The 13,210-nt window shown below is 41.9% G+C and overlaps 1 protein-coding gene across 1 annotated transcript in view; it reads left to right on the top strand.

Moving 5' to 3' along the window:
• Nucleotides 1–13,210, top strand: part of LOC132383464 (microtubule-actin cross-linking factor 1-like) — a 509,885-nt gene that overhangs the window by 300,627 nt on the left and 196,048 nt on the right. Inside the window, exon 38 of the mRNA XM_059954443.1 lies at nt 3,515–8,323. Within this exon, the coding sequence (XP_059810426.1) occupies nt 3,515–8,323 (4,809 nt within the window). The remainder of the gene's footprint in view (nt 1–3,514; nt 8,324–13,210) is intronic.

Here is a 13,210-nt window from a genome sequence, read left to right on the forward strand (position 1 = left end):
GTAAGCAGCAGGCATGGTCGACATAAATCATTCTTGTCCCAAAATGGAATGTAATCGGGCTTATTATCTTTGATGCATGTCATAAAAATGTGTTGTTTTGCAGCAATAGAGTGCAAAACGGTAAATTACTAGAAGTTACAAAATAAATAGGTGTAGCTTGTGGACCATTGGAAAATCTGATGGCCAAAGAGAAGAGGCTGTTCTTAAATTGTCGACTGTGCATCTTCAGGCTCCTGTATCTCCTCCCCACTGGTAATAAGAAAAGGGATTGTCCCAGATGGTGAGGGTCCTTGATGATGGATGCTGCCTTCTTGAGGCAAGTGCATCAAGGATGTCCTTGATGTTGGGAGTCTTGTGCGGGTGATGGAGCTGGTTGGGTATACAACCCTCTGCACATTCTAGCCTCTGTGCCAGTGAGGCAACATTCTCAACCATAGATCTGTGGAAATTAAAAAGCGTCTTCCACAACATACCGAATCTCCTCAAACTTCTAAAGAAATATTTCATCTGGAGCTTGATATGGTTTCATATTGTTTCTTGAATCGCCTACATCAATGCGTGTAAAATACTTTCTGGCAAGCCCTTGGTGGGGATCTCACCTCTTGTCCAGTAATGCGGACAGCAATATAACTCCTTGCGTCTAGAATTTGACAGAAGTCCAAATGCTTTGTCATGAGGTGGAAGAGAAAATCAGCATATTTAAGGCTAAGGGGCTGATTAAATGTACACTATTTTGATCAGAAATTTATTTTATGTTTGGAAGTAAAATTAAAAGGGGAGGGGAATTGAATTATGCAGCATTTTCATAGAAGCAGATCCGATCTTGATTTGTTGCCATCATTTTTAATATTGAAATTGAATTATATTAGACATGGTGTATAATATTATTTATGAAAAGAAATTCATGATTCCTGTTTACTAACTGAGATAGGTTAACATTCCTATGGAAATATATAGCCGTCCTCTGAAATTAAAAAGGTGCAAACCTATTGTTTAGACTACAGAAAGAAATGAAGTTCAACCCAGAGAAAAGGAGAAAACAATATCTGATTTCTCAACCCATTTCCTTTCTGTCCCATTAATAACTTGAATCTCGTCAGAATTCAGTATAAGCATTGTCAAGGAGTCCAGTATTAAAGCTGCCTTAAATAACAGATGTTAAAGAAAAATGTTGTGAAATTCCAGATCCTTCGCATTTTAATGCAGTGTACTGGATTTCATTCAAAAAGCTTAATCCTGCACAGTGGTTAGCACAGCGCTTTACAGTACAGGTGACCCTGGTCCAATTCCCACCACTGTCTGTAAGGAGTTTGTACGTTCTCCCATGACTGCGTGGGTTTCTTCTGGGTGCTACAGTTCCCTCCCACAGTCCAAAGACGTACCAGTTGGCTATCGTAAATTGTCCTGCGATTAAATTGGGGAATGGTGGGTGGCATGGCTCGATGGGCCGAAAGCGCCTACTCCATGCTGTATCTCAAAAAATAAATAAATAGATAAATTAAGCATTTCTGGAAGGAGTAATAAATTCAAATGATATCAGCCTAATACTAATATTCAAGGAGGTCTATGAACAACATTAAATTCAAAGGTTTACATATTACGGAAGTGCAGACATTTACTCAGCATTTCATTTGGGCAATATTATTTGTTACGTTTGCTTCGTTGCTTGCTTTTTTTGTGCAAAATATAATGCTTACTGTGTATCTGTCCCATGACACCGCAAGCTCAGAGTTAACGCAGAAGTTAGTCACTCTATAGTCTACTGTCTAATATCTATGAATAACATGTCTGGTTCTTAAATTAATTCAGTTTTGAAAAGCCCTTTATCAGCACCAGTGTGTGCATGACGTCTTGGTTTTGAAGTCTGCATCGTTAATCATGTAAAGAAAAATCATAATCTTACAGTCAGCACAGCTTGACAGCTATGGTTTTTGTACCTAAGATACATTGTAAATTATGGCCCCTATTAACATTGGGGGTCATTATCCAATAGATTATGAGGAATTCATTTTTGTCCACATTTTTTTCAAAACCACATTCCTCCTAACAATGGACATTACATCTTATTTCTTTAGTTGACTGCAATGTGACCAAAAACACTTCCGTGCAGTCTGTTGGGATTTGCAAGGCAGTGATCAGTGCCTATTTAGAAGTAGCTTTGGAAAAGCAATTGCATCAGTACTTGGGGAGGGGAAATGAAAGGACACTGGGAGGATTTAAATTTCTTTTAAAAAGAATTGGCTGAGACTCAATGAGTTATATGGCCTTCACCTCCTGTGCTGTATAATTGTGTGAACCTGTTTTTATTTGAATGGTCACATGCTATGTACCTGTAGGCACACAGTGATAGTCACAATCTCAAAGTGCGTCCAAAGAATATACATACATTTAAAGAATTGAAACAGCGCAAGGAATATTTTGATGTTAATCCACTTCAGAAAGGATGGTACATTATGCCACATTGATATGTATTAATGCATATTTGTGTCTGGCATAAGTCATCTTTAATATACTAAAGCTGGCCCAATGCTATTCAACATTAAACTAAATATTTGGACCTGAATTAGGCCATTTGGCCCATCGGGTCGACTCTGCTATTTTCCCTGTTAGCCCCAATCCCTTGCCTTCTCCCTGTATCCCTTCATGTCCTGACTAATGAAGAAGTTGTCAATCTCTGCCTTAAATATGCTCCGCACCTGCCTGTGGCAGTGAATTCCACAGATTCATAACTCTCTGGCTAAAGCTATTCCCCCTCATCTCCATTCTAAAAGAATGTCCCTCTACTCTGAGACTGTGTCCTCTGGTCTTAGACTCCCCCACCATAGGAAACATCCTCTCCTCATCCACTCTATCGAGGCCTTTCAACATCCGATAGGTTTCAATGAGGTCACCCCACATTCTTCTGAATTCCATGGAGTTAGAGGCCCAGAGTCATTGAACGCTCCTCATATGACAAGCCTTTCAATCCTGGAATCACTTTTCATGAACCTCCTTTGAACTCTCTCCAATGTCAGCACATCCTTTCTTAGATAAGGGATCCAAAATTGCTCCAAGTGAGGCCTCACCAGTGCTTGATAAAGCTTCAATATTGCACCCTTGCTTAGTGGACTAATTAGCGGTGATTAGATGATGGTGTTACTTCATTACGTTCCAGTAAAAATCTCATGTCGGATTCAAAACTGCAAAAATTTATGAAAATAAACTGAAAATTGGCACCATAGTAAGAAAATTGATTAAATTTTCCTCAACCAGGGTGTGTAAATGAAAGAAGTTGACAATTATAGACCAATTAAAAACAAAGTTCAATAATTAGAACTTGCTTTGTTTTTTTATACACACAGCTGCAGATGGAAGGTCTGTTTATTTATTTTACCTTTCTTCCCAATGTCTTGTTGGGAATAATTCGGACAAAATAAACCTTTATTAATGTTCTGTGCCTAAGATTAAAAGTATGTTTGCAGATTTATTGATTGCTCAAGGTTCAGAAGCCTAACTTGTGATTTACATTTTCCAGGAGTATGAAACAATTGCAGGTGTGATTGACCTGGGCACAGTAGAAATCTTTTCCATTTTCCGTGCCATGCAGAAAGGTTTAATAGACCAGGACACGGGCCTCGCTCTGCTGCAGATTCAAGTGATTAATTCTGGCCTCCTCCTTCCTGAGACACATGAATGCCTGTCAGTGGAGCAAGCTTTAGAGAGAGGTGAAATAGATGGTCGAACAGCTGGATCCTTGAAAGAACTACAGGCTGCCATGGAAGTTTTGAAAAGCACAACTTTTAAAAACAACAAGCTGCTCCCCGTTGCTGCCGCTGTTGAAGAGAATAAGATTGAAGAGAACCTAGGACTGAAAATTTTGGAGATGCAGCTCAGCTGTGGTTTTGATAACCTAGCAGCAGATGAAGCTGTCAATCTGGAGAAAGTTTTCCAACAGGACCTGATCACCACTTCTTTGCTTTCTAAGATGAAGGCGAGACAAAGAATGCAAAAAGGGTTGATTGATCCCAATACGGGAGAAAAGCTCGCACTTCTGGAGCTGATGCAGCGATGCATTGTAGATAAAGAAACTGGATTAACATTATTTCCAATAAAGCAGCTTGCAGGTGGGATGATATGCCTGAAATCAGGAAGAAAAGTCAGCATATTCCGTGCGATCCAGGAAGGCCTGGTCGATCAACAGGTGATGGTTAGAATGCTAGAGGCCCAGTTATTTGCGGGCGGCATTGTTGACCCCAGAACAGGGCACCGATTAACAGTGGATGAAGCAGTGAGACATAATCTCATCGAACATGATATAGCTTGTTCTATATTGATTCGTCAGATCCAGATGGGTGGCATTATTGACCCCGTCTCAGGCCAGCGACTGACTCTAGATGAGGCTGTGCAGCGGGATTTGATGACATCAAGGAGTGCGCTGGTTGTTCTGGAGTCACTGCTGTCCTTTAAGGGCCTGCTGTGGCCAAAATCTGGTGAGGTCCTTCCTGTGGCCAGTGCACTGCAACAGGGCCTTGTCTCCGCTGAACTCGCGCATACTATCCTGAAGAAGAGACCCACTATATCAGGACTTTATGTCCCAGAAACGACCGAGGTGCTGTCCTGGGAAGAATCAGTTGAACAAGGAATTTTAGATGCCAAATTTGTTGAAGAGTTGAAGTCAATTCGTCTTCCTGATATGATACCGAGTATGAACGAACCTGCTTCCCCAAGCATAGACAGATGGAACTGGAGGACATCGAGTGGAATGCTGCCAAATTCCACTCCGAAATCCCTGGATGCAGACAACAGTACAGAAGCCTCAGAGGCTCAAAGAGAAGAAGAAAGATTGTTGTCTTACCTAATGGCTCAAAGCTACATGAACGTGCACAATGGCAACAGATTGCTTTTGATTGATGCCAAGTTGAATGACATCTCTAAAGAATTCATAGAAGCTGCAGTATTAAAAAGCGAAGAGATGTCAGAAGAATGCAGTGACGAGTATGATAGCACCGTGGATTCTGTTGAAGTAAAACATCCACATAAGCTGCTGTTAGGGCGAAATGGCAGTGTGAAAGCAAGCGATAAATTAGATCCTGATTATGGAATGCACGAGAGACAATCAGATGGATGGACTAAGGAAATGAAAAGCAGTGAGGAAATACCAGTCAAGAGGAACATAGATTTTCCAGCCTGCGAGGAAACAAATGATCATATTGGAATCTGTTGCAGGGATATCGTGGTTCATGAGCAGCCAACAGCTGGAAGGGAAGAGAAGCCAGTGGGATATGACACTGGTGAAGAAGAAAAACTGAAAAAAACAAGCATGGATACTGAAACTTCACTACATGGAACGAGAGATGAAAAACTTCAGCTGCCTTCACAGGATCATGTTGCCAATAAATGTGAGGGAGGAGCCGGAGAGTTACAGACAGTTGACTCTCAACCTACTTCAGCCAGTTCAGTTTCGGTTGTTCCAGCATCAGCAGTTCACAGGTCATTGCAAGAATCTCAGTGTAATTTAGTACCAAATAATGAAGCCAAATCTGTGATAAGTGAGAGCAGGACTGAGCCTGTTAAACCCCTCCAACACCAGAAACTGGCAATAATTTCAAACCTAACAGATGATAGCTTGGATAATGATTCCACATTGAATGTTCTGATTGACCAGCTTCAAAGGGGTGGCGTCATTGATGTGCAGACTGGGCAAAGACTCGCACTGAAGGAGGCAGTGGCCAAGGGGGCCCTGCAGAGCCACACCGCTCTCAAACTAATGGAAAAGCTGGGCACCTTCAGTGGCTTCTTCGACCCACAGACTTGCGAAACCCTGACAGTCGCTGAGGCTGTGGGTGAAGGTCTCGTTAATGAACAGCTGATTCAGAAGATCTTGAACTCTGAGAAGGTCATCTGCGGTGTGATATATCCAGGCTGTGCTTCAGTGTGTTCGGTCAAGGATGCAGCCGACGCTGGGCTTCTGGATCAGGAAACTGCAGTGAGAATCCTGGAGGGGCAGGTTGTGTCTGGTGGAATCGTAGACTTAAAGCGAGGCAAGCAATTATCAGTGACCCTGGCATCAAAGATGGGCCTAGTGGATAAAGTACATCAAGAAAATTTGATAAATATAGAAAAGGCAACAAAAGGAAAAGGATCTGATGAAAGTGCAAAGCTACGCATGATTGCTTTACAGATGGAAATGAACGGCATAGTCGATCCACAATCAAAAGAACATCTAACTGTTGTTGAAGCAAGGAAAAGGGGAATCATCAGTAAAGAAGCTGCTCTTAACATCTTGAAGAAGCAGGTGGCTTTTGGTGGAATTAATCATCACCTATCAGGAATGAGGCTTTCTGTGGCAGATGCTGTCGAATGTGGTCTGCTTGATCAGGATGTAGCCAATGAACTGATTGAAGTGGAAAAAGCTAGTCGGCATGCAAAGGAAATGCAGGTAACTACTTTATCTGAAACAACATCCTTTCGCCCAGTGGATGTTTTCGAAGTTGAAGAGGCCCAAGGACTGAGTGGAGGGATGCTGGTGCCAGTAACTTCCAAGATCCTGGCATCAGCACGAAATTCAAATCAAGGAATAACATCCGCACAAGCAAAAGCCATGTCCTCTCCCGAGCAGAATCAAGGGATTGTGGCTCCTGACCAATGCGTGGTAATACCTTACTCAGAGCTAATAAAGAAAGGGAAAATAGACTTGGAATCTGGCCAGAGATACATGGAAGCCAGATATTTCAAAGGGGTTATTGATGAACTCATGGGCAAGAACTTAACAGCTGCTGAAGCAATGAAGTCAATTAAAGTGGATCCAGTCGCTGCCATGCGGCTGCTGCAAGTCCAGGCTGACACTGGTGGGGTTGTAGATAGCACCACTGGAAACAGAATGACATTGAGGAAAGCTGCAGAATGTGAGCTGTTAGATGACAATATGGTAAAGATTATTGCCACCAATCAGCTTCTGGGTGGAGGAATAATTGATCCACTCACTGGTGATAGAGTCCCACTCATTGAAGCAGCCAAATTCATTAAAAGTGAGCTGATAAGTCGTGAGGTGGCTGAGGAAATCCAGTCCCACGTGGGATCTATTCATGAAAATTCTTACCCTGACCTGGATGTTGCGACAGAGACAGTAATTAAACCAGTTGGGCAGAGTATGCCTTTTGAAGAGACCTTCTCAGATGAAGGGAGCCAGATATTAAACCCAAGAGTGGAAGAAGATGGCCAGTTGAGCATTAGAGATGAAAATTCAGGGATCAGTTGTAAAAACCCAATGCTGCTTTTGCCTGACAACTCAGTGCCTTTATCATCTGAACTACTCTTAGAAAATGCACTTGATACAAAGGATTCATTTCCTGTCAAATTGGTTGATGATAGAATATATGCATTACATCAGAGCAAAGAAGGATTTGCCCCAGAAGCAATAGTGCCCATGGACACAGAGACAAACTTAAGCAACTTAGGGAGAAGAGAGGAAGAAATGGAGTTTGATAATTATTCAATAGACTGCTCCAATATTGTGGCAAATGTGCAGGATGTCTTCGATTTGGAAATAACTGAGGCACTCCAATTTATGAAAGGAAAGGAGAATCAATCTGCTGGTGAGGTACAAGTGGTGGTTTGTAGTGATGCACAAGATGAGAGTGATCAAGGAATTTCTCTGACAATGGATCAAGAGCTGGAAGAAATTGAGACAGGTGAAAGAAAATCTTCCTTTCCAAGGAGGGAAGGGTTTCCCAGCTACTTGCAAAAGGAAATCAAAGAGTTGGCTGGACAAAGAATGATAGATGAAATTTCTGGGGGATACATTTTGCAAGTTAAGGAAGATGTTGAAATGCTTTCAAAACAAATAAAGGAGCCCATTGCAAAGCACGTTCATGAAAGTTCAAATGAAATGCAGTCATTTGTTGAAATGACCAAAACTGAAGAACCAGGTGGTAAAGTAATGGAAGAGGATTATGTACGTGACGATAGAAAATCGGCAGGTAAACTGATAGAAGTTGAAAATAAACTTTCCAGTGCTAGAAAAACAAATGTGTCCGTTGTTCCCATGAAAAGCACAGAATCCAAAGGTGTATCAGCCTCGCAGTTAAGTGAAGCGTATGATTCAATAAAAGCTGCGGATGAACAGAGAATAAATAAATTAACAGAAAATACTAAGACAGACTTGGACCAAAACGTTAATTCTGATTTTGAAGCTGATAATAAAAGCACTCAAGTGATGCTGAATCGAGACTTCCTACAGAAACAAATTGATGAACCGATAGTTATGACCTTGAATGAACAAGCACAGGTTACCAACAAGGGAACTGAAAATGTCAAGGACAAAACAGAAGAAACTGAGAAACAGGTAGGCATGCTGCATTCTTTTTTAGGAATTAGAATTATTGTTATATTTTCCATCTTTCTTAATACTTTGGTCTGTTTAAGCCTTTGAGAGGAATTTAGGATTTCCATGAATCCTATTTCCTACTTTGGATGGCTCAGTGCAGCTTTCTCTTTTGAATACCTGATTCTGGACTTAGTGTTGAATGTTAAACAGTTGAATTGGTGACAGGTGATGAAAGAGTCAAATGAAAACAACTAACGGCTCCGTAGAGTTTATTTACAATTTACAACTTAGTTGTAGTGCTATACTTCTCTAACCCACATGTTTGTTTTAAATCATTTTTGGCAAATTTTATTTTAAATTGCTCAGCAATGCAATGTTGAGAATGGGATGACAGAGTTACGTTTCATTTCCAAGTTGGTACAAATACTGACTAACAAAGATATCTGAAATGAGTTCTATATCTTCAGCAAATAAATAATTTTTCTTTATTATTGGCCTTGATAATCAGAGTCAGGTTTAATATCACTGGCGTAAGTCATGAAATTTGTCGTCTTTGTGGCAGCAGTACAATGAAATACATGGTAATAGGGAAAAAATGTGAATTAATGTACGCGTGTGTGCACACACTGTAATTCACGTCTTTTGTGTGTCTACACACACGCACACACACACACACGTTAAATAAGTCATGTTAAAATAGTAATAAGCAGTGAAGTAGTGTTCATGGGTTCAGTGTCCATTCAGAAATCTGATGGCAGAAGGGAAGAAGCTGGTCCTGGATTGTTGATAAGTGATATTTTATAACCTTAAGATGAAAACAGTGTCTTTTTGTTTCTACTTTTAATTTTAGAAAACCTGCACGAGTGTATATAGGCAGAATTCAGCTAAAACAAATTCAGGAAAAAGTTGAAGTTTTGGTAGTTTTTATTTCATCTTTGTATTTGCATTCTTGTATTTAAGACGACCCAAGTAAAAGCTTAGTTTTTTTAAACTGTTAGATCAGTGGCGTTACAAGTGAAATGGTTCTTAGGATGTGATTTGGGATCCAGTGCAAATGGGACCACAGCTAAAACTGGTTTGGAGAGGGCTAAAAACACTGCCTCATCGGCTTCTCAAATAAACCACAACCTACTGATGAAATGAAAATTTCTATTTTATGTAATGCTCATACATTGCTGGAGAAACTCAGCTGGTCAGGCAGCATCTATGGAAGTAAATAAACAGTCGATGTATTGGGCTGAGACCCTTCTTTAGGACCGGAAAGGAAGGGGGAAAGATACCAGAATAAGAGTGTAGGTGGAGGGGAATGAGGTCAAGCTAGAAGGTGATAGGTGAGGCCAGGTGGGTGGAGGTGGGAGTGGGGGGGGGGGTGGTGGTTGAAGTAAGAAGCTGGGAGGTGATATGTGGAAAAGGCAAAGGGTTGGAGAAGAAGGATTCTGATAAGAGAGGATAGTGAACTATGGTGGGAAGGGAAATAGGAGGGCACCAAGGGGAAATGATAGGTAGATGAAGGAAAGTGGTAAGAGGCTGGAGTAGGGAAGGGGGGGGGGGGAGAGGGAAAATTTACCAGAAGTTGGAGAAATCAACGTTCATGACATGAAGTTGGAGGCTTCCTAGAAGAAATATGAGGTGCTGTTCCTTCACCCTGAGAGTAGCCTCATTGTGGCAGAAGATGGATTGACATGTCAGAATGGGAATGGGGATTGGAATTGAAATGACTGGCCCCTGGGTAATTCCATTTTTTTTTACAAATGGAGCTGAGATGTTCAATAAAGTGGTCCCCAAATTATGTTGGCTGTCAGTGGAGGCCACATCGGCAGCACCAGATACAGTAGACGACCCCAACAGATTTGCAGGTGAAGTGTTGCCTCATCTGTTTGGGGCCCTGAATGGAGGTGAGGCAGGAGCCGAATGGGCAGATATAGCATTTCTGCCACTTACAGTGCTCAGTGCCAGGAGAGAGATCATTCAGGAGAGATGAATGGACAAGAGAATCATGGAGAGAGCAATACCTACAGAGAGTGAGGGGAGGTAATGATGTGTTTGGTGATAGAGTCCTATTGAAGATGCAGGAAATTATGGAGAATGATGTGTTGGATGCAGAGTCTCATGGGGTGGTAGGTAAGGACAAGAGGAACTCTTATCACTGTTAAGGTGGCGGGAAGATGGAATAGGCCCAAAACATCAACAGTTTATTCATTTCCATAGATGCTGCCTGACCTGCAGAGTTCCTCCAGCATTTTGTGTGTGTTGCTCTGGATTTCCAGCATCTGCGGACTTTCTCATGTTTTTGTTTCTATTTTATGATGAAGATCTTTAATTTTTAAATTTTATGCATAATACTTCAACTTACAAGCATTCTGTGAATAGCATACATCGTGGGGAGGCTAGTGCCCATGATGGAACTGGCTGAGTTTATAACTGCCTGTGGCTTTTTCTGATCCTGTGCAGTGGCCCCCTCCCTATACCAGACAGAGATGCAACCAGTTAGAATGCTTTCCATGGTACGCCTGTCGAAATTTTCAAGAGTCTTTGGTGACACAGCGATTCTTCACAACGTCCTAAAGATGTGTTTGCAGGTAGGGTCCCGTTGAGGATGGCAGAAGTTGGCGGAGGATGATGTGTTGGATGCCGAGGCTCATGGGGTGGTAGGTGAGGACAAGAGGTACTCTTATCATTGCAGCGGGAAGATGAGGTTGGCCCGAAACTTCAAACATTATTCATTTCCATAGATCCTGCTTGACCTGCTGAGTTCTTTCAGTGGCCTGGTTATGTCCCATCATGTAAAAATCAGGCTTTACTTATAATGAACCCTGCATCAGCACAGTCTGTGTGTAAAGTTTAAAAAAAAACGGAAGTTACCCTGCTCAGTTATTTCAACTGCTCATCAAGAGTCTGAAACCATATTAATGAGGAATGTAGGTGGTTGGAAAGCTAACAGTTGCAGGGGAAAGAGCTCAAACTGTGTAACACCAACTGTGGGGACTTCAGCAAGAGGAAGTTGAGGGAACACACACCACATACTGCTGGAGGAACTCTTAGCAGGCCAGGCAGCATCAATGGAAAAGAGAGCAGTCAATGTTTCCAGGGCGAAACCCTTCAGCAGGATTCAGATGCTAGGTTTCCAGCATCTGCAGATCTTCTCTTGTTTGTGATTGGAACACGCTTGAGTATTCTTCAGAGGGATCAGCAGTGGGAAGGGTGAACAGTTTCAAGTTCCTGGGTGTCAGCATCTCCGAGGATCTGTCCTGGGCTCAACATATCGATGCAGTCACGAAGAAGGCGTGACAGCGGCTATATTTCATTAGGAGTTTGAGTGGACTTTATGTGTCACCAAAGACTGTCGCAAATTTCTACAGATGTACCACGGGGAGCATGCTAACTAGCTGCATCACCATCTGGTATGGAGAGGTGACTGCATTAGAATAGAAAAAGCTGCAGAAAGTTGATACCCCAGGCAGCTGCATCGTGGGCTCTCGCCTCCCAAGCATTGAGGACACCTTCAAAGGGCGATGCTTCAGAAAGGCAGTCTCCATCATGAAGAACCCCCACCAAGCAGGGCATGACCTCTTCTCATTGCTACCATCAAGGAGGAGGTACAGGAACCTGTAGACGCTCACTCAGTGTTTTAAGAACAGCTTCTTCCCTTCCTCCTTCAGATTTCTGAATGGACAATGAAACCATGTGCACTGTTATAATTTATAGTTTTTTTTTGCGGCAAAGCAACAAATTTAACAACGTATGCCAGTGATATTAAACCTGATTCTGAAGCTAGTGGTTAGAATTGAGGAATAATGAAATATAAATAAATTTAAGTGCATTCCAGAAGTCTTTGTGAATGTTTCTGTTAGTTTAGATAACTGATACATCTCCAAGAAGCCAACACATGCATAGTTGCCTTCTGTGCTGTAAGATTTGGTGATTGACATGACTCCCTCTGGACAGATCTCCCAGTCTCTGATTTGGTTTATGTGAACACACAAATCCTTGTGAAGTGTGGACGTAGCGTTCTGGGGATCACTGTGGGTTGTGTGCTCTTTCACTAGTTAGTTCCTGCAACCATCCTACTGAATTCATGCCAGTTCCTCAATTCCTTCCATCTGCTCTTTGCATACAAACTCTTATTCGCTTCCGATAATTTATGTTAAATCTTACCACGTTAGAACTTATGTATGTAATTTTATTGGAACAACCCGGCAAGGATTGAACAGCAGTGGGGATGAAGTCAGGATTTCAGTGTTTCCAGCATCTACCTGAATCTGAACATAGCACTGTCTAGGCAAGAGATCTGATTGTACGCTTTAAGAGAAAGATGATACAGTAGTGTGACGGAATACCAAGGAAAACAGATGGTATAGTGGTTAGCTCAACTCTTTACAGCACCAGCGACCCGGGTTCAATTCCCGCTGTAAGGAGTTCGTGCATTCTCCCTATGACCGTGTGGGTTTCCTCTGGGTGCTCTGGTTTCCTCCCAAAGTCCAAATACATACCAGTCGGTAGGTTAATTGGTCATTGTAAATTGTCCCTTGTTTAGGCGAGGGTTAAATCGGGGATTGCTGCTTGAAAAGCCAAAATAGCGTTTTCTGTGCAGTATCTCAATAGATAAAATAGGTTTTAAACTTCTGGGAAGGAAATTACAACCTTAAGTATCCATCGAAGGGCAAGAGGAACACGGGATGATTGGTAAGTTCATGGCCTAAGATAGGAGGAGTCAATTTTAGAAAACCTAGTGCATTTATTTTTCAACATAGTTCCATCCTACATGTACACACTTAATACAGCGGTCATGGAGAATACGGATCCCTTGTAGAAGTGGTCCCACAGCAGGGGTGATTGATAAGTGTGTGGCCCGAGGTAGAAGGAGATGAGTTATTAACTTCAAACTTTCTGCATTTTCACTCAAAG

Source organism: Hypanus sabinus, chromosome 30, assembly GCF_030144855.1.
Source record: "Hypanus sabinus isolate sHypSab1 chromosome 30, sHypSab1.hap1, whole genome shotgun sequence".
In the NCBI taxonomy this organism is placed as follows: domain Eukaryota; kingdom Metazoa; phylum Chordata; class Chondrichthyes; order Myliobatiformes; family Dasyatidae; genus Hypanus; species Hypanus sabinus.